The sequence below is a fragment of the Narcine bancroftii genome, chromosome 10 (genome assembly GCF_036971445.1).
Source record: "Narcine bancroftii isolate sNarBan1 chromosome 10, sNarBan1.hap1, whole genome shotgun sequence".
Taxonomy (NCBI): domain Eukaryota; kingdom Metazoa; phylum Chordata; class Chondrichthyes; order Torpediniformes; family Narcinidae; genus Narcine; species Narcine bancroftii.
Genome location: NC_091478.1, coordinates 42,744,959 through 42,771,033, shown reverse-complemented (window position 1 = coordinate 42,771,033; position 26,075 = coordinate 42,744,959). Strand labels below are relative to the sequence as shown.

At 41.2% G+C, this 26,075-nt stretch overlaps 2 protein-coding genes across 5 annotated transcripts in view; both read right to left on the bottom strand.

Moving 5' to 3' along the window:
- The window catches only part of reep3b (receptor accessory protein 3b), an 88,046-nt gene that overhangs the window by 23,698 nt on the left and 38,273 nt on the right, over positions 1–26,075 (bottom strand). For 2 of the 4 annotated variants that reach the window (XM_069900783.1, XM_069900778.1), the window contains exon 2: positions 5,301–5,373. In XM_069900783.1, coding sequence (XP_069756884.1) covers positions 5,301–5,373 — 73 coding nt within the window. Of the gene's footprint in view, positions 1–1,315; positions 1,400–5,300; positions 5,374–13,120; positions 13,286–26,075 lie in introns of those variants that run through there. The other 2 variants (XM_069900779.1, XM_069900781.1) reach the window with 2 other exon arrangements.
- Positions 1,541–4,914, bottom strand: LOC138744501 (putative nuclease HARBI1). The gene is made up of 3 exons (XM_069900785.1): positions 2,053–4,914; positions 1,842–1,956; positions 1,541–1,734 (listed from the first exon to the last, which is right to left on the bottom strand). Exons 1-3 carry the CDS (start codon positions 2,298–2,300, stop codon positions 1,657–1,659), a joined length of 441 nt encoding a protein of 146 aa, XP_069756886.1. The 5' UTR covers positions 2,301–4,914; the 3' UTR covers positions 1,541–1,656.

The following is a 26,075-nucleotide window of genomic DNA, read 5'->3' as shown; positions in this document are numbered from 1 at the left end:
TCCCACTTTTGAGCGGCTGTCTGGAGTGCTCGCAGCACAAGGGCACCAGCACAGTAAAAATCAGGTGATCACGAAGTTGAAGAGCATGAGAAAGAAATTACACGCAGTCCTGGACCACAACAGGAGTGGCAATGGGTGCAAGGAGTGGCAGTACTTCAACCAGTGCCACCCTCTCTTGGGGGCGAGCTGCCCAGCTACCTTGAATGTAGCCAGTGCTCTGGAGACCCCCGAATTCCCAGAGCTCAACCCCGAGGGATATCAGGGTTTACACAGCGGCAATGGAGGAGACATGGCGGTCCAGGAGGAAGAGGCCACCGCGAGGACCCAGCGGCCACGGATTTGGATGCCCCACGATGCACTTTTCCTGTTTGCACCCACAGCCTCTGGTCCCAGACGCAAGCACCACCTACTGACGAAGGGGCAGGTTCTCGCGAAAGAGCTGCAGGCGATGATGCTGGCACTTGACAGGGAGGACAGTGAGAGAGACCGCCAGCGTGCAGAGATGGCGCTGGATCACAAGAGTCATGCTTGCCAACCAAAGGGAGGACGAGGAAGCAACGCGCCGCTCCGAAGTGGAGAAGCTTGCGGCCTCCCTGCGGGGACAGTGCCACAATGGACAGGCAGTCAGTCATCTTCAACAGATTGGTCATGTGATTGGAGGCCTGCTCATCCCATGTACCTGGCCCCTCCATCCAGTATGCCATTTCATTCCACGCCAGTGCATCGCAGTAATGGACGCTTTGGCATGACTGAGATGCTGGGGTCCAATACCAGTTCTTCATCTCTTCCCCCCGCCCCCACTCCAACTCATTCCTCTCAATGCTGGAATGAGGTTTGAGTCAGAATATACATCCTTAATGCTGTTAACTCACTGTTCACTTTTGTTGTTCATGAAGCTCATCAGTACAATGTTATGTGCGACACTTTAAGGATGTAAACTTTCAGCAGTGAGATGCTATTGTGCCGGGTGGTTGTGTTTACTGTTTTAGTGTTTGATCTGCTGTGTTCAAGTGTGGAGTGGATTTGCACTGTTATTTGTCCATTCCATGGATTCCTTCAAGTTTAAGAATGATGTGAAATGTTAACGTTGCGATATCTACCTCAGATATTTATGAAGCTTTGTGATTTCTCAACCTTTTATAACATTTTATGAATTTTTTCACAAGCACACGTCACAAGTTTCATTTATATGCACCCGTTCATTCACAAAAGCACATAACATGCCAGGCAGCAGGCTCATGTCACCACATTAGGTGGGGAGGGTGGAGGGGAATACAAGTTGTGGAAAATGGGGAGCTGGGTAGCAGGGACATACCCTTACAGGATGGACATGATGGCAGAACGGATGTCCTGGTGCCCATGGGCCTGCTGATCAGCACAATCTGCGCTATTGGGTGCAGGATCATCTGCTTCAACCAATGTCCACTCTGAAGTGAAGTCTTCCTTGTTCATCTCACACATGTTGTGCAGTACACAGCAGGCAAACACAACATCTGGGACTATTGCGGTAGAGATATCTAGACGCTTAGATGGGCATTGTCAGCAGCCTTTTAGATGGCCAAATGCATGTTCCACCACTATCCTTGTTGAATTAAAGGGCCTTGTTAAATCTTCGCTGATCCTGTTCCAGTACTCTGTGCTGTGTGAACCCCTTCATCAGCTAGCTTCGTAGGGGGTATGCCGCATCACCCACAAGATGCGCTGGAACCTCACTCCCTCAACATCCTTGGACACCTGCAGGCACAACGATGCAGACATGTAGTTAATTCATGTACCTGAAAATTGACACAGCCAGCATGCATAACATTTAAAACACAGAGCTTTGAAGGGTGAACACTCACGTCACGTGGGAAGAGGTGTCCACCCTGGTCCTCAGCTTTTCTAAACAGAGGAGAGTTGGCAAGCACTTGGGCATCATGTGTGCGCCCCGGCCACCCCACAAACACATCTGAGAAGCTGTAACATGAATGGAAATCACAGTGGAAATCACACAGTGAAGTCAATAGTCATTGGAAATGTGATGTGATGTATATCAATAGAGGCTTAACTCACCAGAATCTGTGGTCAACCACCGCTTGCAAAACCACCGAACGCCACCCTTTGCGATTGTAGTAGGCTAGAGAATCCATGCTGGGTGTGATAATGCGAATGTATGACCCATCAATGGCACCAGCACACATTGGGAATCCCCTTTGGGCGAAGCCATCAATGGTCTCCTGGAGACGTGTTCCACTTGGCAGGGAGATGAAAAGTTTACCGAGGAACTTCCTCAAGGCAGCAGTCACCTCCTGCACCATCATGCACACGGTGCTGATGCCTATTCCAAAGATGGTACTGATGGATCAATACTCAAGGGTTGGCATACCACCATAAGGCCACAGCTAATCAAAGTCTGGGCTCCAATGGTCGCTGAAAGTCCGGTCTATGCACCTTCAGGTGAGGTTCTACGAGTTCCAGCACGAAGTGAAAGGTGCCACGTGACATATGAAAGTGTCTGCTCCACTCAGCATCAACAAATTTGGTGAGGACATTACTCCAGAACTCAGCACCCTGCGGTCAGTTCAATCTCCAGAGAGACCAATGTGTCACCATAGCTAATTGACTGACCAGCAGCATTCGCTTTCGTCTGCGGCGCTTACGCTCCACGCACCTTTTGACTGCTAACTGCGGTCTTCTTGCCCTCAACCTTTGCGGGAACTTTCTCCTGATTGCACCCATGTGATTTTCAGATCTCAAGGATGATTGAAGAGCTTCAACAGCTCAAACAGCCTTACCAAGGATCTGTCGTATCTCATTCTGAGCATTCAGAAACGCTGAAATCATCATCATTGTCTCCTGCCTGCACAGGGTCAGCCATTGACCTGTGTTCCTTGTCGCACTCAAAATGACATCACATCAGTGGACGGGATCACAGCTGACACAGGGCAGGAGCCAGAGTGCGCCCAGAGCCGCATCTTGTGCAGCTGTGTCCTTCAGGTGGCCAGCATTGCGCTTTAAACGCTGCCACCAGAATGGCATTTTAAAGGGCCGCTTCTGCTTCTTCAGGCGCGTTCTTAGCGTAGAATGAGCCTGAAGAAGCCCAATGTTAATGTAACCAGATGGAGGATGCCCCAATGGAAGACGAGGTGCTGTTTCTCCAATGTCCCATTGGTCTCAAGTCTAGCAGTGCATTTATTCGAGAATTCTGAGTGGGGGAATTCACTGATCTCTGAGTGGGGAAGAACTCCTATTCGTTTTAAGCAGCTGATCAGCAAACCCTTGATCCAAACAAGACAGCTGGAAGGGTGGGGGGTACAGGTGATCAACATACTCCAGAGGAATAATAGTGCTTCACAGGCAGTCGCAATACATGCAGCTAGCTACAGTATTTGCTGGTGTTAACAGGTAATATCCCACCCCAAGGTGCACCAGCTGTCAAAGACAGTGGCTGATACTGCAAGTTTATGATCAATAAAGGTGTAGTTAACCAATAAAAATGTTTTTTAAAATTATATAGAATACTTGAAAAGCTATTAAAATCTCAAATTAACAAATCAAATTAAAAACCTCGACTCACCTTCCCCTCTCCCAAAACTTTTTTTTTTAACTATACATTTTGATTGTTCTACGCTAGCTTGCCTCATTTAATAGAGATACTTTGCAGAGAGAGTAGATATTAGCACTCTCCTTTTGGACTCCAAGAGCCCACAAGCACAGGGAAGAACTGCAGAGGTGTCCCAGAGCCAGCAATAGGATGAACACAACGCTTAATCCTCTGCTCTGCCATGTCTAAGTTATAACTATTTGCCAGAGAAGTCACTTGAAATAAAAACAGAAATGCAAATGATACTCAGCAAGTCAGACAGCATCTTGGGAGAAAGAAACAGAATAAACATTTCATATCAATGCCTTGACATCAGAACTTTGCATAAAGAAAAGCAAGAATGAACCAAGGCTCATTTATGAACTTCTTCACTTTGTGGGTTATTGTCATTTTCACATTATTCTGACTATTTTCTTTGCATATAAAAGTGTTTTTAAAAAATGCAGCCATTTGTTTTTTTTTAAAAAGAGGGATCTTGCTTTCTTGGTCCTTCCATTCTCCATCCATTTAGTACTTGTTCAGCACCAAGCTCTCCTGGTGCTGATCTTCTCTATACCTTAGCCCTAATAATTTTTCACCATCACTTTGTTTTCCCGTCAGCTTCTCAAGTGAAAGTTGCCTTGATATCTTTAGTCAGCACCCAATCACAGGCATTCTCTTCACCTTCCTCTCTCTGCAACACTATGGCCTCACTTGCAATCCTGATGAATTTTTCTCTACTTAAAATGTCAATTGTTTCTCTCTCCCTTCTGATGCTTATTCGTTCAGTGCATCTAGCAATTTTTTTGTTTCGGCTTTCTAACATCTGCAGTTTCTTTTCTAGCAGATAAAATCTGCACTATGCAAAAAAAAAAAGCCTCACCCTCAAATGTGGAAACATTCTAATAGCAATAGTACTCCACTTTTAAATCAAAGTATTATCTACTTGTTTCAAGTACTTAGTGCCATTGGATCATGTCCATTAGGAACCAGAGAGTGACTTTGAAATTTCACAGCACACACTTCTTTCTACCCAATGAATTTGAGTAGGTCAAAAAGCCAATTCCAAGTCCCAGACTTGAATAATCAATAAGTTGATAGGAGGAACAAAACTAATGGCAAGAAATGCAATACGCAAAAGTTCTGGAGAAACTCAGCAGATCACACAGCATCCATAGGAAGTAAAATGCAATGAACAATTCCCAAAATGTATTACTTTGAACAGGCACACAATCCTTTATCCGGACCCCTCGGGGGACAGCGTGTTCGGAATTTCAAATTTTTCTGGATTTCAGAAAGCAAGATTTAAGCCCACCCGATTTGTGCTGCCGTTCTCTCTTCCCCTTCCCCCCCACCCTCCCCGGCCACCTCGCGTGGCCGGTCTCTCTCCCCACTTGCCGGATTTTGGAGCTTCCCAGATTTTAGATGTCTGTATAAAGGATTGTGTACCTGTACTTCCTATGGAAGCTGCAGGACCTGTTGAGGTTCTCAAGCACTTTTGAGCATTTCTATAAACCCCAGCAACTACAGGCTTTGTTTAACTCTGATCAAGAATTATCCTGTTCAATGGAAACACTAAAAAAAAAGCTACGTTTTCATGTGGAAATTCAAACTCTAGAATCGACATATACGAAAAACTAAATTATTATAATAGTGGGAAAATGCAAAAGGTATTTCAAGTTTAATAATTCTGTTTTGGCAAAGTAACAAACACACTCAAGTGGAAAAATGTACTTACATATTCCTTCACATTTTTGGTTTTCACAGCTTTGTATGAATAGTAAGCAGGATACAAGGTTCCAAACACAAGGCTGTTAAGAGAAAGCACAGTTACATTAACAATTTGCATACTGTAATGTAAATAAGATTTTGAAAACCACACAGGTTCAATACTTCAGGAAATTATTGCATGACCCCTAATTGTGCATCTACTTTTAAGCAGAAGACAGACAACTTATTTCATCAACTCTACCACATAGCAAATACGGCTGCTGTTAGAATTCTCCAGATTCTGATTCTCAAGTCTTTCTCCCAATAACCAGTCAGACCTCACCACAGCATTCTAACACCTTGTATGCAGAGAAGAGAACCTAAATTTACCCACCGTGATTCTGCACTGGTTGAAACTGCCCCATGAAAGTTTACAATGAGAATTTATTATAAATATTAATGCTAATTTTGAGAGTCTGAGAATAGAATTTAGATACATAAAATAGACAAAACTTCTGAAAAACAATGCAAAATTGCAACTGGAAGCATGACAAACTTATTAGCAGGCCAAAACATACCCCACTAAAAAAGGAAAAAATAAATATATTCATGACACTGAGGACAGGGGTGAAGAGGATGTTTGGAATGGACAATCCCAGAGTTGGCTGCAACAAATACAATGTTCACAATTTCTTGAACTGGCCGTCACAGGTCAACATAAACATATGCCAGTTCTGTTAGGAAGAATTGGACGGTCAATTACTTGGTACTGTATTTGCAGTCACGTGGTGCAAAGAAACAAAAGGAATGTCAGACAATGTTTCTGAAAGTTGAGTAAGAATGTGTACTCTAATTGCAGAACCAGATAAAATTACAATGATATCAGAGTGAAAAGGATATACACATCAAGAAGGTGGGCGAGGAGTCACGTGATGGAGTAGTGCCCGGACGGTGAACTCCAGCCCTCTCCAGAAAAGTCGAAAAAAATAAAGGAAAGTACAAGGGCACAAAAATAAAAATTAAAGTAAAGTGAATATAAAGGTGGAAAGAAGATGGCGACGAAAAAAGAAAAATCGAAACCAACGGTAAGAAGAGAGGAAGAGAAGACAACGGAAGAAGAAGGAGAAGGCCTTACCTGTTCGAAGAGGCCCGCGGTGGAGAGAGAAACCCGCTCCCTCAGGTCGGTAGAAAGTGGACTACAAAAATGGCTCGCTGAGCCGAGTAAAAGTGCGCAATCGCGCATGCGCATGCAAAAAAACACACCGACGGGAGGGGCGACCAGCTGGGGAGTCGATCTCCACAGCCGGCAATGACAGCTGCAGAACAGAAACAGCAAGAGGAGAACATAGAAGACAACGAAAACAAGAAAGAAGAGAAGAAAAAGACAACAAAGAAACAACAGATGGCCAACCCAGAGGAAGAAGAAGAGGAAGAGGAAGAGTACAGTGAAATGGAAGAAGGGAAAAGCAAGATAAAGGATATACTTTCTCTTATTAAAGAATACATGGAATCATTTAAAGAATGGCAAGCGCAAGAATTTAATGATTTAAGAAGAAGAATAAACAGTACAGAAGAGAAAGTGAATAAAATAGATATGACCATAGCAGAAATAGGAAAAAGAATGGACAAGGTGGAAGAATGAGAAGCAGCAGTAGAAATGGAGGTAGAGGACTTAAAAAAAAATTAGAGGAATCTAATAAAAAAGTTAAAGAGACACAAGAGCTGTTAGCTCAGAAAATAGATATAATGGAAAATTATAACACAAGAAATAACATAAAGATAGTGGGCCTTAAGGAAGATGAAGAAGGCAAGAATATGAGAGAGTTTATAAAAGATTGGATCCCCAGGATCTTAGGATGTCCAGAACTACAGCAAGAAATGGAAATAGAAAGGGCACATAGAGCATTAGCCTTTAAACCACAACCACAACAAAAGCCAAGATCTATTTTAGTAAAATTCCTAAGATTAACGATGAGAAAAGATACTGGAGAAAACAATGGAGAAAATAAGAGAGGACAACAAACCACTGGAGTACAAAGGGCAAAAAATCTTTATTTATCCAGATATAAGTTTTGAACTCCTGAAGAAGAGAAAGGAGTTCAATACAGCAAAGGCGATTTTATGGAAGAAAGGGTATAAATTTATACTAAAGCATCCAGCGGTACTGAAAATATTTATTCCAGGACAGCAAAACAGACTATTCTCGGATCCAGAGGAAGCACGAAAATTTGCAGAACAATTACAAAATAGACTGAGAGATGAAGACATGTAACGAGAGTACAAAAGACTGCGAACTAAAAAGACACATAAGTTTTGAACTCCTAAAGAAGAGGAAGGAGTTCAATACAGCGAAAACGAACTTATGGAAAAAGACTATTCTCGGATCCAGAGGAAGCAAGGAAATTTGCAGAACAACTACAAAACAAGAAGAGAGATGAAGACATGTAATAAGAGTAAAAATGACCACGATCTATATGTATGTGTGTAAAGGAGTATATGTGTATGTATATATATATATATATATATATATATAGTGTGCATACATGAAGGTATCCGTATTTAGTGGAAAATATATAGAGTATAGACAAGAATTAATAAGGGAGGGAAATGGAATAGAGGGAATAAGGAGGGAATTAAAAGAGTGACCTTTGTTACATATGAAAATTGAAATCTTTTCTGGGGGGGCTGGGTGGGGAGGAGTTACGGTCACTACAAAATCAGCTGACATTTGCGAGTGAATTCGCAAATCCAAATGGAGAGGGGAGATGTGGTTGTCCGACAAGGGATAAAGGACAACACAGGAGGGGAAGGGGAGATTGGGGTTAAAGAAGTTTTAAATAGGAGAATAGGGAAAATGTTTGATGTTTTAGAAATGTTGTCTTATAAAGTGTTCAAAACAAGAAAGCAGAAATGGATAAGAAGGAAAGGTAATGATGGAGAAACGGAAAGGGAAGATAAACAAAGTATAAAATGGCTACGCTGAACTATATGACTTTAAATATTAATGGAATACATAACCAAATTAAAAGGAAGAAACTGCTAAATTTACTCAAAAAAGAAAAAAATGATATAGCATTTGTGCAAGAAACACATTTAACTGAATTGGAGCACAAGAAATTAAAGAGAGATTGGGTAGGACACGTAACAGCAGCATCGTATAATTCAAAAGCAAGAGGAGTAGCTATATTAATTAGTAAAAATGTGCCATTTAAAATAGAAGAGGAAATAATAGATCCAGCAGGGAGATATGTAATGATAAAATGTCAGATATATTCGGAGTTTTGGAATCTACTCAATGTATATTCACCTAACGAAGAAGATCAAAAGTTTATGCAAGATATTTTTTTGAAGATAGCAGATATGCAAGGGAACATATTAATAGGAGGGGATTTCAACCTGAATTTGGATTCAAATATGGACAAAAATGGGAAAAAAAATTAACAGAAAGAACAAAGTAACCAAATTTATCATTAAATCGATGGAAGAAATGCAACTTTTGGATATATGGAGGAAACAACACCCAAAGGAAAAGGAATATTCATATTACTCGGCTAGACATAAAACATACTCAAGAATAGACCTATTTTTGTTATCAGCTCGTATGCAAGATAGATTAAGAAAAACAGAATTGAAAGCTAGAATATTATCAGACCATTCACCCTTAATATTGACAATAAAGTTAGAGGACATCCCTCCAAGGATGTATAGATGGAGATTAAACTCCATGTTACTCAAAAGGCAGGATTTCAGAGAATTCATTGAAAGACAAATTAAAATTTATTTTGAAATAAATACGAAATCAGTGAAAGATAAGTTTATACTATGGGATGCAATGAAAGCATTCATTAGAGGGCAAATAATAAGTTATGTTACCAAGATGAAAAAGGACTATAATAAGGAAACAGAGCAGTTGGAAAGGGAAATAGTAAATATAGAAAAAGAATTAGCAATGAAGGAAGATACAACTAAAAGAAGAGAATTGGCAGATAAAAAAATAAAATATGAAACACTACAAACATATAAGGTGAAGAAAAATATAATGAAGACAAAACAGAAATATTATGAACTAGGGGAAAAAACGCACAAAATTCTAGCATGGCAGCTTAAGACAGAACAAGCTAAGAAAATGGTATTGGCATCAAGGAAAAAAGACAAACAAATCACATATAATCCAAAGGAGATCAAGGAAAACTTTAGAGAATTCTATGAACAATTATACCAAACTGAAAACGAAGGGAAAGAAGGGAAAATAGATGAATTTCTAACTAAAATTGAACTACCAAAACTACAAATAGAGGAACAAAATAAATTAACAGAACCATTTGGAATAGTAGAAATACAAGAGATAATAAATAAATTACCAAATAATAAGACACCAGGAGAGGATGGATTCCCAATAGAATTCTATAAAACTTTTAAAGATTTATTAATTCCGCCCCTCCTGGAAGTAATCAACCAGATTGATAAAACACAAAGCTTACCAGATTCATGTAAAACAGCAATAATTACAGTAATACTAAAGCAAGGGAAAGCTCCACTCGCAACAGCGTCATATAGACCAATATCTTTACTTAACACAGATTATAAGATAATAGCTAAACTATTAGCAAACAGATTAGCAGAGTATGTACCGAAAATGGTAAATCTAGACCAAACTGGATTTATTGAAAAAAGACGCACAACAGACAATATTTGTAAATTTATTAACTTAATTCATGCAGTAGAAGGGAGTAAAGCGCCAACAGTAGCAGTTGCTTTAGACGCAGAGAAGGCCTTTGACAGAGTAGAATGGAATTATTCGTTCAAAGTATTGCAAAAATTCAGTTTCCCAGAGAAGTATATTAATTGGATTAAAGCATTATATAAGGGACCATTGGCGAAAGTGACAGTAAATGGATATGTATCAAAGCAATTTAACTTAAACAGGTCAACACGGCAGGGATGCCCACTATCACCTTCATTGTTCACGATAGCTATAGAACCACTAGCAGAATTGATAAGAACAGAAAATAATATACAAGGGATAAAAATAAAAGACAAGGAATATAAAATCAGTTTATTTGCGGATGATGTTATAGTATACTTAACAGAACCAGAACTATCAATAAAAGAATTATATAAGAAATTGAAGGAATATGGAGAAGTGTCGGGTTACAAGATCAACGTAAATAAAAGTGAAGCAATGCCTATGAATAATGCGGATTTCTCAAAATTTAAGAAGGAATCACCATTTAGATGGCAAATGCAAGCAATAAGATACCTAGGTGTACAAATAAATAAAAATCTCGGCCAACTATATAAACTCAATTATTATCCACTAATGAAAAAATTACAGGACGATTTAGAGCACTTGAAAGATTTACCACTAACACTAATGGGAAGGATAAACTGTATTAAAATGAACATTTTTCCAAGGATATTATACCTATTTCAGGCATTGCCAATATACCTGACAGAGAAATTCTTTAAGGAGTTAAAGAAAATAATAAGGAAATTTTTATGGAAAGAGGGGAAACCGAGGATAGCACTAGATAAATTAACAGAATGGTATAAACAAGGAGGCTTACAACTGCCAAACTTTAAAAATTATTATAGAGCCGCACAATTAAGATACCTATCAGATTTTTATCAAACAAGGGAAAAGCCAGATTGGACCAGATTAGAGTTAGATAAAATAGGGGAAAAGATACCTGAACACATATTATATAAATGGGATGAAAAATTGGTACAACATAGAAGTTCTCCAGTATTACATCATCTACTCAATATTTGGAAAAAGATTCATGTAGAAAGAAATAAAACAAATTATCAATTACCAAAATTAATATTGACGCCAAACAAGTTACTCCCTTTTACAATAGATAACCTTTCCTTTAGAGAATGGGAGAAAAAAGGGATTAAAAGAATAGAAAATTGTTTTTCAGGAAATAGATTATTATCCTTTGAACAAATGAAAGATAAATACAATATAACACAAGATATAGCGCTGGCATATTACCAATTGAGATCCTACTTGAAGGACAAATTAGGAAGCAGTTTGAGTTTACCAGAGGTAAGTAACTTTGAATATGTGATTACAGATACAATGATAATCAAAAGATTTATTACAAATATGTATATTAAACTGCAAGAAAAGGAGAATGAGGAAACAAATGGTAAAACTAAACAAAAATGGGAACAAGATTTAAATATAAAGATAAAAAAGGAAACATGGGAGAAGTTATGTTCTGGAACGATGAGAAATACAATAAATACGAGGTTACGAATGATTCAATATAACTGGATACACAGGCTATATATTACACCTCAAAAGTTAAATAAATGGGACCCAACAGTATCTGATAGATGTTTTTGATGTAAAAAAAAAATGGGAACAACAATTCATGCAATCTGGACATGTGAGAAAGTAGAAAAATTTTGGGAAGATCTAAACCAGATATTAAATAAAATTACAGAAAACAATATACCAAAGAATCCAGAGATCTTCCTCCTAAGAAACATAAAAAACAAAGAATTTGGAATTGATTTGGAAGATGCACAAAGAAGATTTGTTAAGATAGCTCTAGCCGTAGCAAAAAAATGTATTATGTCAACCTGGAAATTGGAAGATAATTTGAAAATACAACAATGGTATATAGAAATGAATAAATGTATTCCATTAGAAAAAATAACATATAGTTTAAGAAATAATATTGAAATATTTGAACAAATATGGGAGCCTTACATGAAACACAATAGCGAAAACCTACCGGGGACATTCACTACCTAAATTAACGAAAGGAGAAGGAAATGAAAAGAATTGACTCAGTGGAATCTCTTGTTTATTTCTATTGATTGACAACATTGTTTGACTGGTTTAATGTATCCTAGAGTTTGTATTTTAAATGGACAGGAGGGGGGGAGGTAGGGAGGGTGGGATAGAAGGAGGGAGTGGGGGGAGAAAATGGCACTGTATATGTTTGAAAAGGAAAAAGTGTGTATCATGGTTAATGTAGTTTATGGTGTGAAAAATAAAAAATTGTTAAAAAATTTAAAAAAAGAAGGTGGGCCATTTTCTCCTCCAAGAAATTAAAGCCAGGTAGCGACTTTGAAGGCATTCAAAATGTTTGGAAATATTCTCGTGAGAGCTACTTTAGGAAGAACAAGATTTATCAATGCCAGCCATTCGCCTCAAATTTCAACAGGAATTCAGAAAAAAATTGCTGACTAGAAGGGTGGTAGTGAGACAGGGGAATATATGGAAAGAAAAGACTGGAGGACTATCTTGACAGTTTAAAATGAAAAGTCATTTCCAGCTCATATTCTGCATTGAATTATTTAGAGCAGTATATCCTCTGCCATAAAAGTCAACCTTGATATCAAGATGCAAAAGTACAAATGCAATTTTTGACACATGCATGTGAAGAATCATCAAGATGTTACAAACTACAAGAGTGCAATTGCATTTAAATCAGACCTACAGCAACAATATTTCCAACAAAAAACATTCATATAATCTTAGTGCACTGCTTATTTTAGAGTTGGAAATAGGTCTGCATTATTTCATCATTTCTACCATGAACACAAAATACAGCACGTCTCAGTACAGCTTTAATGTTTTAATCCAGACGTTACAAGGTATAGTCAAACTTGAGTGATTCCTGAGAGTAAATGGTTCGAACAACGACATTCCTGAAGCACACTCGTCACCCTACACCCCCAACACAACATCTGCCCAAGATTCTTTTTATCATCATGAAAAATGTAACATCCACGCTTAACATTTGCCTGTCGTAAGGAGGCATAGCTGCCATTAGTGGTGCCCATGACAGCAAGAGAAGAGAAGCAAAAGAGAATCCCCTCAATTACTGAATGTCCATGGATTCGCCTCCACTGCTCCCGCATCCTCTGCAGCCGCACACGCTCTGTTTGATTCATCAGCAACAAGAGCTCCAGAGCCAAATAAATCTCCAATACGATCAGAGAGCCTTCAGCCCCCAAGGCCCCTCTCCTAGCCCTTAGTACCGGCTCCAAGAACTGTTTCTCCTCAAATCCCCAGCACTCACCATACTGGGGATTCCTTTCTACTCCTACGCTTCAAATTAGCCCTTCCTCCCAATTTGGCTTCGTGCACACACTACTGCCACTCCCTAAACCAATTATGAATACCTGAATGGGGGTGAGGTCCAGCATTTACCAAGTGTTCCACAGGCAACGAACAAGCAGTAACAACAAAGCTTTTCATTTTACCATTTCACAACACTCACAAATGAAAGAAACAGACAACATTGGGATCCTATGCAGAACCCTCTTGTCATTTATGGGCCAAAAATAGAACAATAGACTGAAAGAAGATGATTTACCAGACTAGATTCACCTACGTTCAGAAAGACACACCATTGTCTATTTTCATATTCCATCCACTGTCAGATAAACCTACAACACACTGCCTTTTGTACTACAATTCAAAGTAAAACTGTACCATTTTGATGCATGAGAGCAGTCTATTTTCATAGTAAATAACAGACAATGGCCGATTTGTTTCAGTCCTAGTTTATGCCCATCTGCTTCTATTCTAAAAATTACAGCAATCCAGAATAATTCCCAGAACTGGATTTCTTACTCCCAAATTGTAGCATTCTACAAATAGAATGTATTCCATATTCAGAATCTGTGATCATTTTCACCCAGCATGGTCATCAAGTTTTTGTTCAACAAAAAATATTGGCTTAAATGTTAAAAACTGCATTTCCCAAATGACATCAAAGCCCACTAGTACTCAGAACACAAACTAGAGTTCAAAACCACACCAACATGAAGACATGCGAGCACACATCTTGTGTGCAGATTAATGGCAGCTTGCCCACAAGAACCAGATGGGAACAAAGCCAGGCTTTTACTCTGACTTCAGCTAAAACTTGGGATCTTTCATATTGGAAGGTTTACAAATGAAAGAATGCATGTCATACTTTGTCAATGGAAACTTGACAATTTTTTTTAAAAACACAAACTCTAGATCTATTAACAGTTGGGAAATTTTGTTCTGTACAAAAGTTGTAACAGAATATTTTGATACAAACATTTCTTTAAATACCAGATGAACAATAAGATCGGAATCTTCCTACAACAAAGAATAAGCTGTTCCTTTGCTATAAAGATGTAGTCAAAAATAGATTACAAGAATCAACTTACTTGGAAAATGCAAATTAAATCAAATATTTATTATTTTGGAAAATACTTTTTAAACCAAGGAGATGCTTCAAGATCTCAAACTCAAAACAACAATGTACTAAATAACAAAACTAGCTGAACAGTTAGAATACAACTTGTATCAAAATGAATGACACAATATTACTCCATTCCATTCAACAGTGCAGCACATCCTGTCCACAGTTGTCAGAGACGTGGCCAAATAAAACTGAATTGCAACCAAGCCACAGATTATACAGAATCTACATTTTCAATAAAACAGTTGCAAATGTCACCACCTAATAACATATGATTTTCTGGCTGTACAGTAATTAAAGAACCAGGATTTCTGGCTCAAAAGGAGCAAAAAGAGAAATTCCTTTTTTTTTTAAAAAAAAAAGGGCAGTACACATGCCAAATCAGCCAACAGCAATAAAACTGTGCAAAATGAAACCAGGGTAGAGTTCAAAATATTCCCAGAGGTAAACAGAATTAGAGATTAATGGACTCCTGTTTGGTGGGTGGGTAAAGTGTTTGATGAAAATCATTGCTGCCATTTCCACGGAAAGTTGCAAAGAAAATAACCTTAAAGGCATCTAAAATTTAGCACACTGCCACCAGAGCAAATGAAATTAATTAAAAACTTATTATCCGTGATTTTTTTTTTAATGTCACATGCTTCAGCAGCCAGAATACAAACATTTCTAACAGCAGGAATAAACTTTCAAAGAAGCTGGAGGGATTCAGCAGGGGTCAGGGTCAGGCAGCACTCAAGGAGAGAAATGGCCTTTATTGACACTAAGTTAATAAGCCCACCTCACTGACAAAAGGCAAAGGAGGAAAAACCCAACACCCAACCCCAACCAACCAATTTTCCCCTGCAGCCGCTGCAACCGTGTCTGCCTGTCCCGCATCGGACTTGTCAGCCACAAACGAGCCTGCAGCTGACGTGGACATTTACCCCCTCCATAAATCTTCGTCCACGAAGCCAAGCCAAAGAATAAGGGGAGGAAGCAAGCTTTAAAAAGTTTGGGGGTGCCAAGATTAATAGGATGCTTGTCAAATGAAGGTAGGAGAGATGGAGGGGCAGATGACCATGGGGGGTGGGGGGAAGGGAGAAGGTTTGAGAGAAAGATTAGACTGGGAGTAAGTAGAGCAGATGGAAACAGTGGAACCAGATGAGTGTGGGAGGGCTATGTAAAAAATTAGAAAATTCAATGTTCATGCAGTTGGTTTAAGACTATCTGGGAGAAATTTTGCTCATTTACATTTGGCCTCAGCATGGCAATAGATGCAGCAGAGGACAGACACACCTGTGTGGGAATGGTGAGGGAAATTTAACTGGCTAGCAACTGAGGAGTTCCAACTTGCCACTAGACAGTGCACAGGTTTTAAAATCTGCCATCCAATTTGCGTTTAGTCGCATCAACATAAAGAAAACCACACCAAACTAAGCTACTGCCTGTGAAACTCTGCCTCACCTGGAAGTCTGTTTGTGGGCCTGAGTGAAGGCAAGACGCAGAGACGCGGGACCTTCGACAACTTCAGCAAAAGAATGAAAGGACGGGGCAGGGGGTGGAAGCATGGAGAGAATGATCCCCTCACAAATCAAAAAGGAGTAGGGAGGGGATGATATGGCTGATGGTGAAATCATGTTGGTCAGCAGAACTGCTGAAGAATGATGTGTTGGATGCTCTTGGACTCTGGCTTTACCCTCCCCTCAATTTGGTCGATGTGTCGTCTGAGTTCAGCGTGCTCGTTGAATGAAGTGATAGGAGAAGGTATTCGGTTTCACAATCAGTTTATTACATAGCACAAGAATAAGGCTTAACAGAGCTCTGGTTCAGTCGTTAGTTCATAGGTCACCAGCTCATTGAGCTATTCCCCAAGACTGACCCTTACCATCCAGTCTCTTCTGTTTATATAGATCAACATTGTTACACTGAACAAAAGTTGGCTTTCTTTGATAGGCTCCTTGCCTAAGATTTATCCCAAGCAATTTCCTGCTCTGCAATTATCTAGGGTGTAGCCCTCCTGTCTTAATCTCCCAGGCCAGAACATTCTGTTGTTTTAGTGTAACCTTGGGGATGAAAATATTTTCACTCTTTGTATTTGGAATCAGCAAATTCTACACATCGTATAATCAGCCAACTTTTCTACATACTGTGGCTGTTACTTAATTGCATTAATATTTCCCCTAAACAGTATAATTGAAGTACATAGTAAATTGCTACATAGTAATGGATTAATGAATACATAATGATTAGTACATAGGCATATTTTCCATGATTACAACCCCTTGGTTCCAACAATGCAGAGGCTGGTGGGATGAAAAGTGAGGGGCAAGGGAACTCCATCCTTATTTGGTCTGCGAGAGGTGTAATGAGAGCAGAGGTGCACAAAATGGAGATTATGGATAAGTACTTTGTCAATGACAGAAAGGGAGAACCTACATTACTTGAATAAACATTTCAGATGTCCTGAAATTAAAGGCCTTGTGAGAGATGGGAAAATTGATCTAAAATTATGAACATGGAAGTCCATCAGTAAATGGCTGTAACCAGTACAAACAGGATAAGCTTGGGGGGTTAGGATGCAGGAAAGCAGAGTCAGCACGATTAACATAAGAATCTTCTAGTCTTTGTGACAAGACCATAAGACTAAGATAAGGAGTGGTAAGGAACAATAGAATGTAGGAAGTTGAGGTAGTCTGGATCAGATAAGGGTCTCCTAGCCCTGGACAGAAGTACCAAGTCCTACATATCTAATTAGCTAACCATACACAGATTTATACATATGAAATTAGCCAACCCTAGATAGAATGAGTCAACTCTGCATATCAAGAGACTGTAGCCCTGAGAATCAGGAAGGTGTGAATAAGGACAATGACATGATGGGGCACCCACAGGATACCCCCTGGTCCTCCAAGTGTACTGAAACTGCACGTAGGCAGGAAGGATTACCTATGCCCAACCCATCCAGGGGGCAGAAGAATGTAAGGGGGGAGGGCACTCTGATACTGAAATTGACTGTATAAAAGTTGGGTGAGCCCCAGTGTGTGTGTGTATTCCCAGGGTAAGGGGAAGCACCCAACTTTGCATTGTTGCTGTAATAAATGTTCTTTGTTCTCAATTTTTGTCTCGAGCAAATTCTGTGAAGGTACTTCTGTTTCTAACAAATGGGGGCTCGTCCGGGATCACACTCCCTCCACTGACAGAGTACCCCGACGACGAGAGTAGGTGCACCCCGGCTGATTCAGCTGGACTCACGGGCGACGGGTGGCTGGTCAGTGGAAGAAGCAAGTGATATCCGAGAAGAGGCATTGAGAACAAACGACGGAAGGAAGCGCGCTAGAGCATTGCTACTGGAACTCGGTAAGAGTAATTTTACTTGTTTATAAGTATGGGAATAATGAGTAGCAAGGAAGAGAATCCTGGTTCAGGATGTGAACACCAGATAGCTACGTACAGCCCGCTTGGGTTGATGTTATCTGAGTGGGGCACAGGAAAGACCCGTGGGAAAGACAAACTGACAATGGTCAGGTATTGTTGTAGTCCTGGTTCAGGATGTGAACACCAGATAGCTACGTACAGCCCGCTTGGGTTGATGTTATCTGAGTGGGGCACAGGAAAGACCCGTGGGAAAGACAAACTGACAATGGTCAGGTATTGTTGTATTGAATGGGTTAAATACCTGGTTAAAGGGAGCTCCGTGTACTGGCCAAAATTCGGATCCGAGGATGAATGGATGTGTCAAGCTTTGAACCTATGGCTCTATCAAAACCAGAAAGACAATGTTGAGAGCAGGGAATATGCAGCCTGCTGGCTCAAGGGACCCATTGAACAACTGGTTTTGAATGAGAAAGAATTCAGGGATAAGAGAGAGGAGGAACCTTTTGTCCCTGAATCACAGGGTTGGGATGTGTTACATTCCCTCCCTCCACCTTATGTTCCTCCTATGCTGGCTCCTATCTTTCCTTCCCCTCCTATAACCTACCCTTCTGCACCTTCCCCACCTCCCCCACCACTAGAGAAGAGAGAAGAGAGCAGGAGTGGTATGATAACTTGCTCACAAAGCACTCGATTACCACCTCTGTTGACAGGAGAGAGAGGTAACTTTAATTCAGAACAGCGTGAGACTCTTCAGGAAGAAAGGGCAGAACCCTTTGATTCATTTCCCAGGGAGCAGGAACCCAGACCTAATAAGCCAGAAACCAATTGGATGAGACCACTGCGGGAAGTTCCCATGGGAGAGGGTCTCGGTTTCGTAAATGTGCCCCTGACCAGTACTGAAGTGCGTAACTTTAAGAAAGAACTGACCTCCCTGATAGAAGATCCCCAGGGATGTGCCGAACAGTTAAGACCAATTTTTGGGACCAAATATATATACAATATGGGGGTCTCGACATAGAATCCCCAGCAGGGGAACAATTGGTACTAACAGGTTTTGTTACCAACTCAGCCCCAGACATTAGGAGAAAATTACAAAAGACAGAAAATTGGCATGAGCAGGGAATAACCCAGCTTCTACAGATCACACAAAAAGCATTTGTCCAGACATCTGAGGATAAGCAGAAAGCAAAGGCTAACATTTTGATGCAAGCAGTTAAAGTAATAGTAGATGAGTAACATGGAAAAAGGCAGGGACTGTGTGCCAGCTCCTGAATGTTGGGAGAAGCGTCGGGAGTGGGAGAGTAGAGACCAGAGATAATTTCATAAATCACGACTTCCCACTTCAGTCACTGACCAACATTGATTAAAATTCATGCTAAAAATTAAATGTCATAAATGATCGTTTTTCAATACTGTAGAATTAGCGAATTTAACTACCAGTTAATTCCAATTTATGAAATAAATTGTATTCAAATGTGATTTTGCACAGGGAGTACCTGAGAGTTGTGATGTTATAACATTTGCAGGGAGAAATGTTTGCGCAAATAGGGTGAGTTCGACACATCTTATTTTAAGTGTATGTAAGATAAAGAAAGGATCTGATGTGTAAAGTGGCTGGATCAGCCAGTTGAAGGGGGAGTGTGCATGTCCCTTTAAGTGCACTGTGGCACTTGAAATTGAGGCTTCAGGCTCTTGTCTTGCAGTTAGAGGTATTTCTTCTACACATTCAGCAGTCAAGGTCCGTGAGTTTAAAGATCACCCACCTCTGGAGAATAAAGATACCTCTGGGGATTCCTATGGGGATTCCTATAAGTTTAATCATTCATTTCTCTGGTGCATTTTCCTCCGGAGTGAAATTAATGCCTCAGCACAATTTCTCTGTATTGCCGCTGTTATTTAATTCATGATAACTTTCCCCCATTCATCAGGTTTATATTTAAATCCGGTAGTGCGGAAGTTACATTGTAAATGATCACGGAGGTAAACCCTGCGCGAGTAGATTCAGCTTAATGGAGAAATAAACCTGCGAACTGGTCTATGGTGGTGTGTGAGTACTGCAATAGGTGGAATATGATTTAAATTGGTGGCATCGTTCAGAACAATTGGGCGCATAGGAATAATAGCATTAATTACTCACAGATCTTGTACCTGATACTATTCACTACGTCCCGGCTTCAGGACTGGGAAATTGGCATGGTACAGAGAAATTGGCATGGCACCAATATTTCTTGATTCACTAATGACTCCACAAGCTCCAGGATTCATGCAGCAAAACTTTAAGTGCAATATTATAGAAACTAGCCGGTACTTAAATGATTGTGTGTGCAATCAACATTGGAAAAATATGAAAGGTAATACAGGTGCTCCCCTACTTATGATTTTACGATGACACAATAGCATGACTGTCATTTACTTTCATATAATGTGTTAAAGGTCATCACAAGCATCGTTGATTTTTCCAATAAACTTTGATAATTCCTCTAAAGTGAATTTTTTGTAGCCTCGTTGGTTAATCACATTTTCGGAAAGCTTACAGGGACTGTTGGGAGAGAGCAAGGTAGTGGGATCCGTATGGGGACTGATACAGCGCTGTCGTTAGAGAGTGGGGCAGCGGGATCAGTATGAGGACTGATACAGTGCTGTCAATGTTAGACAAGGTACGTCTCCAATTAAGATTTTTTTCAACTTATGCTGGGTCTGCTGGAACGCAACCCTATCGTAAATTGAGGAGCACCTGTGATGTTCTTCTATCTAAAGCCAGCTTTAGATAAACTCTTATCATTCTGACAAATCCAGGTCTAAGTCTAATTTTCCTCCAGCCTTTGAGCAAGCACTTCCACTGCTGCATCTTACTGATCACCTCCTCACCAATGAATCAGAAGACCATGGTGTATGGCACTCACTGCACAAGCAGTCTGAAAATGTGTACAAGCCTGTTCAACTTCATTTTACAAAATCAACAATCGGTTCCAGGCTCCCCAATGCTCTCTGTGGAGAGAAAATTGCCAGATTTTTACCCTTTTAATGCCCTTGGTTATGTTTGCCTCTTCTCAAAGATTACATGGCTGCACAGAGGAGCAAGGCTGAAAGTGCCTTGAAGTAATCTGTTGGCTGCACTTGTGACCTTTAGTCAGAAAATGCATGGGCTCTTGTCTCACTTTGGGTAGTGTAGCGGTTAGTTCAACTATATTACAGTGGCAGTGATGAGTAGATGGATGTGAGGGGGTTGGAGAGTTATGGGCAGGGAGTAGGTAGGTGGAACTAGTTGGAGTTTCATGTAAATCGGTGCGGACTAGAAGGGCCAATATGGCTTGTTTCCGTACTGTTATTGCTATATGGTTATTATATGGAATATGGTTGTGAGCTGTAGCACAAGGCATTTTACTTAAGGCAGAACTAAAGGTTGAATATGTTTCAAGTTCTCTTGCAGAGGCTCTTGTGCTACAATGTCTGTTATGTACTCTAACAAATTGGAGGGTTGTGCCCCATACAGACAAGCAGCTCCAACTGCATTTTAATAAGGTCTAACATATTCAAAACCCATGCAAATATGGTTTGTGTTTCATTTTACAATTTTTACACTAACACAAAGGAAAGTCAGATTGTTATTCATTTTATTAAAATCTAGTGATTGGTTATATGTAAAAGCATGGCAAGAGGATCAACTAAAACCTGCCTGGGATGGTCCCTTCTGTGTACTTTTAATTGCAGACACCGCAGTAAGAACAAGAGAGAAAGGCTGGACCCACATTCAAAGAATTAAACCAGCTTCTGAACCACAACATCACGACACACAGATTCAACCCTCAACCTGGCGTGCAGTTCCTCATCCTTCAGACCTGAAACTTACACTGCGCCGTGACAAAGTGCCGTAATGTTACATTTATTGTTGTATTTTTAACTGTTTATTTTTTTAACTGTTTATTCATTTATTGGGGTATTGTTTGTTAACTGTTTATGTCACTTCATTACTCGCTATGTTTTAAGTCCCCCTGGAATAGGGGCAGCAGAGGTTACAATTGTGCTCCTTTAGAATGTAGACAGGGCATAGATTTAATGTATAGTCATAGTGGGATATGGGTTAACAAGGGATTCCAATACGGACCAGGGGAACTGAACAGCTTTAGTGGAGTACATCTAATTTGTATCTTAGCCTACACAGGTATTAAAGACAGGAGTTTTGAGGCGATAGCACAAAAGACATGGTGGGACAAAGACAGACAGAATGGTAGTCAGGATTGTACATGTAGCAGAGAGAGAGAGTTAATACATATGCTAATGTACACAGACAGGCTGCAACTCACAAGTTCAATGATACATATGCTAATGTTAGCAGACAAGCTGCAACACACAGTTAAATCACAAGAAACAATCCCCCCCCAGCTTGGTCACTTTTCATCACCCCGTGAAGGGGAGCACCAGTTACCAACAACGTGGTAAACTGCTTTAATATCAGGCTCCAGACAGCCTTCGGAGATCGGTGGCCCTAGGGTTCGGGGCTGAAGAGGACATCAGGTACTAGCCACAATTCAACGGAACTGCCTGACTACTGCTACTCGTTCGCTGCTGAAGGCAGCGTTTCTCACAGACTACTACTCGTTCGCTGCTGAAGGCAGCGTTTCTCACAGACTACTACTCGTTCGCTGCTGAAGGCAGCGTTTCTCACAGACTGCTACTCGTTCGCTGCTGAAGGCAGCGTCTCTCACAGACTTCGTCAGGACAATGCTTACAAAAGTCGGGTGGTTAAAAGACACTGCTTCAATGTTTCAACGTGAATCTGCCCATGCCCATGTTCAGACGTGGCAACTTCGGACTGATGTGGGATGGACTAGACTCTTTACTGAGAACTGGAGCCTGATACTCGCAACCCTAATAAGCAGCTGGACTCGCTACTCTGACCTTCATGGTGCTCCCCTACCTAAAGACTTTACACAGGTGTTACATTTCGGTTATTGACCAGCTGGGTAAAACAACACCTTACACTTGAAAGATCAGTATTACTGATCTAAAAGAAAAGTGAGGATTGTGAGAGATGGGAAAATTGATCTAAAATTATGAACATGGAAGAAACTAAAGTCCATCAGTAAATGGCTGTAACCAGTACAAACAGGATAAGCTTGGGGGGTTAGGATGCAGGAAAGCAGAGTCAGCACGATTAACATAAGAATCTTCTAGTCTTTGTAACAAGACCATAAGACTAAGATAAGGAGTGGTAAGGAACAATAGAATGTAGGAAGTTGAGGTAGTCTGGATCAGATAAGGGTCTCCTAGCCCTGGACAGAAGTACCAAGTCCTACATATCTAATTAGCTAACCATACACAGATTTATACATATGAAATTAGCCAACCCTAGATAGAATGAGTCAACTTTGCATATCAAGAGACTGTAGCCCTGAGAATCAGGAACAGCCCCTAAGGCTAGAGATGGATGAGGTTCCCACCCTGGATGAGACATACAAGGCAATCGAACAACTGAAAAGTGGCAAAGCAGCAGGTATGGATGGAATCCCCCCAGAAGTCTGGAAGGCTGGCGGCAAAACTCTGCATGCCAAACTGCATGAGTTTTTCAAGCTTTGTTGGGACCAAGGTAAACTGCCTCAGGATCTTCGTGATGCCACCATCATCACCCTGTACAAAAACAAAGGCGAGAAATCAGACTGCTCAAACTACAGGGGAATCACGTTGCTCTCCATTGCAGGCAAAATCTTCGCTAGGATTCTACTAAATAGAATAATACCTAGTGTCGCCGAGAATATTCTCCCAGAATCACAGTGCGGCTTTCGCGCAAACAGAGGAACTACTGCCATGGTCTTTGCCCTCAGACAGCTCCAAGAAAAATGCAGAGAACAAAACAAAGGACTCTACATCACCTTTGTTGACCTCACCAAAGCCTTCGACACCGTGAGCAGGAAAGGGCTTTGGCAAATACTAGAGCGCATCAGATGTCCCCCAAAGTTCCTCAACATGATTATCCAACTGCACGAAAACCAACAAGGTCGGGTCAGATACAGCAATGAGCTCTCTGAACCCTTCTCCATTAACAATGGCGTGAAGCAAGGCTGTGTTCTGGCACCAACCCTCTTTTCAATCTTCTTCAGCATGATGCTGAACCAAGCCATGAAAGACCCCAACAATGAAGACGCTGTTTACATCCGGTACCGCACGGATGGCAGTCTCTTCAATCTGAGGCGCCTGCAAGCTCACACCAAGACACAAGAGAAACTTGTCCGTGAACTACTCTTTGCAGACGATGCCGCTTTAGTTGCCCATTCAGAGCCAGCTCTTCAGCGCTTGACGTCCTGCTTTGCGGAAACTGCCAAAATGTTTGGCCTGGAAGTCAGCCTGAAGAAAACTGAGGTCCTCCATCAGCCAGCTCCCCACCATGATTACCAGCCCCCCCACATCTCCATCGGGCACACAAAACTCAAAACGGTCAACCAGTTTACCTATCTCGGCTGCACCATTTCATCAGATCCAAGGATCGACAATGAGATAGACAACAGACTCGCCAAGGCAAATAGTGCCTTTGGAAGACTACACAAAAGAGTCTGGAAAAACAACCAACTGAAAAACCTCACAAAGATAAGCGTATACAGAGCCGTTGTCATACCCACACTCCTGTTCGGCTCCGAATCATGGGTCCTCTACCGGCACCACCTACGGCTCCTAGAACGCTTCCACCAGCGTTGTCTCCGCTCCATCCTCAACATCCATTGGAGCGCTTACATCCCTAACGTCGAAGTACTCGAGATGGCAGAGGTCGACAGCATCGAGTCCACGCTGCTGAAGATCCAGCTGTGCTGGATGGGTCACGTCTCCAGAATGGAGGACCATCGCCTTCCCAAGATCGTGTTATATGGCGAGCTCTCCACTGGCCACCGTGACAGAGGTGCACCAAAGAAAAGGTACAAGGACTGCCTAAAGAAATCTCTTGGTGCCTGCCACATTGACCACCGCCAGTGGGCTGATATCGCCTCAAACCGTGCATCTTGGCGCCTCACAGTTTGGCGGGCAGCAACCTCCTTTGAAGAAGACCGCAGAGCCTACCTCACTGACAAAAGGCAAAGGAGGAAAAACCCAACACCCATCCCCAACCAACCAATTTTCCCCTGCAACCGCTGCAATCGTGTCTGCCTGTCCCGCATCGGACTTGTCAGCCACAAACGAGTCTGCAGCTGACGTGGACTTTTTACCCCCTCCATAAATCTTCGTCCGCGAAGCCAAGCCAAAGAAAAGAGATAGAATGAGTCAACTCTGCATATCAAGAGACTGTAGCCCTGAGAATCAGGAAGGTGTGAATAAGGACAATGACATGATGGGGCACCCACAGGATACCCCCTGGTCCTCCAAGTGTACTGAAACTGCACGTAGGCAGGAAGGATTACCTATGCCCAACCCATCCAGGGGGCAGAAGAATGTAAGGGGGGAGGGCACTCTGATACTGAAATTGACTGTATAAAAGTTGGGTGAGCCCCAGTGTGTGTGTGTATTCCCAGGGTAAGGGGAAGCACCCAACTTTGCATTGTTGCTGTAATAAATGTTCTTTGTTCTCAATTTTTGTCTCGAGCAAATTCTGTGAAGGTACTTCTGTTTCTAACAGCCTCATCCCAGAACATGTGGTAGTGCAACTGCGAGAACAGGATAGCAAGAGAAAGGGTGGAAGGAGGTATAGACGTGGTAGCTGTGAGAATCAAAGGGGGTTGGAATAAATATCGTGCATAATTTGTATCTTGAGATCAAGGCACAGAGATCCAGAAAAAACAAAAGAGGTATTGCAAATAATCAAGTCACATTAAGTTTATTGTCATCTGATTGTACAATCCTATGAATCCACGTTCTTCAGTCCTTGGAGCAAAACGTACTGTCACACAACCAGTCATAACACGCATATAGACAATACATATGGAGAACAATTATTTCATTTTTACAGACAGACAAATATTGTTTTGTGCAAAGAAGACTCGTGTGTGGTTACTATGAGCAGTTCCTTTGGTCATTCAGCATTCTCACTGCCCGTGGGAAAAGGCTGTCCTCAGCCTCCTTGTGCTGGCTCTGAATCTCCTGTATCTCTTTCCTGACGGGAGCAGCTAAAAGATGCTGAGTGCAGGGTGGAAGGGGTCCTCGATTTTGCACACCCTCTTCAAACAGTGATCCTGGGAGATCACGCTGATATTGGGGGGGGGGGGGGGGGTGGGTGGAAAATACTTCAGTGATCCTCTCTGCCACTCTTATGGATTGACCTC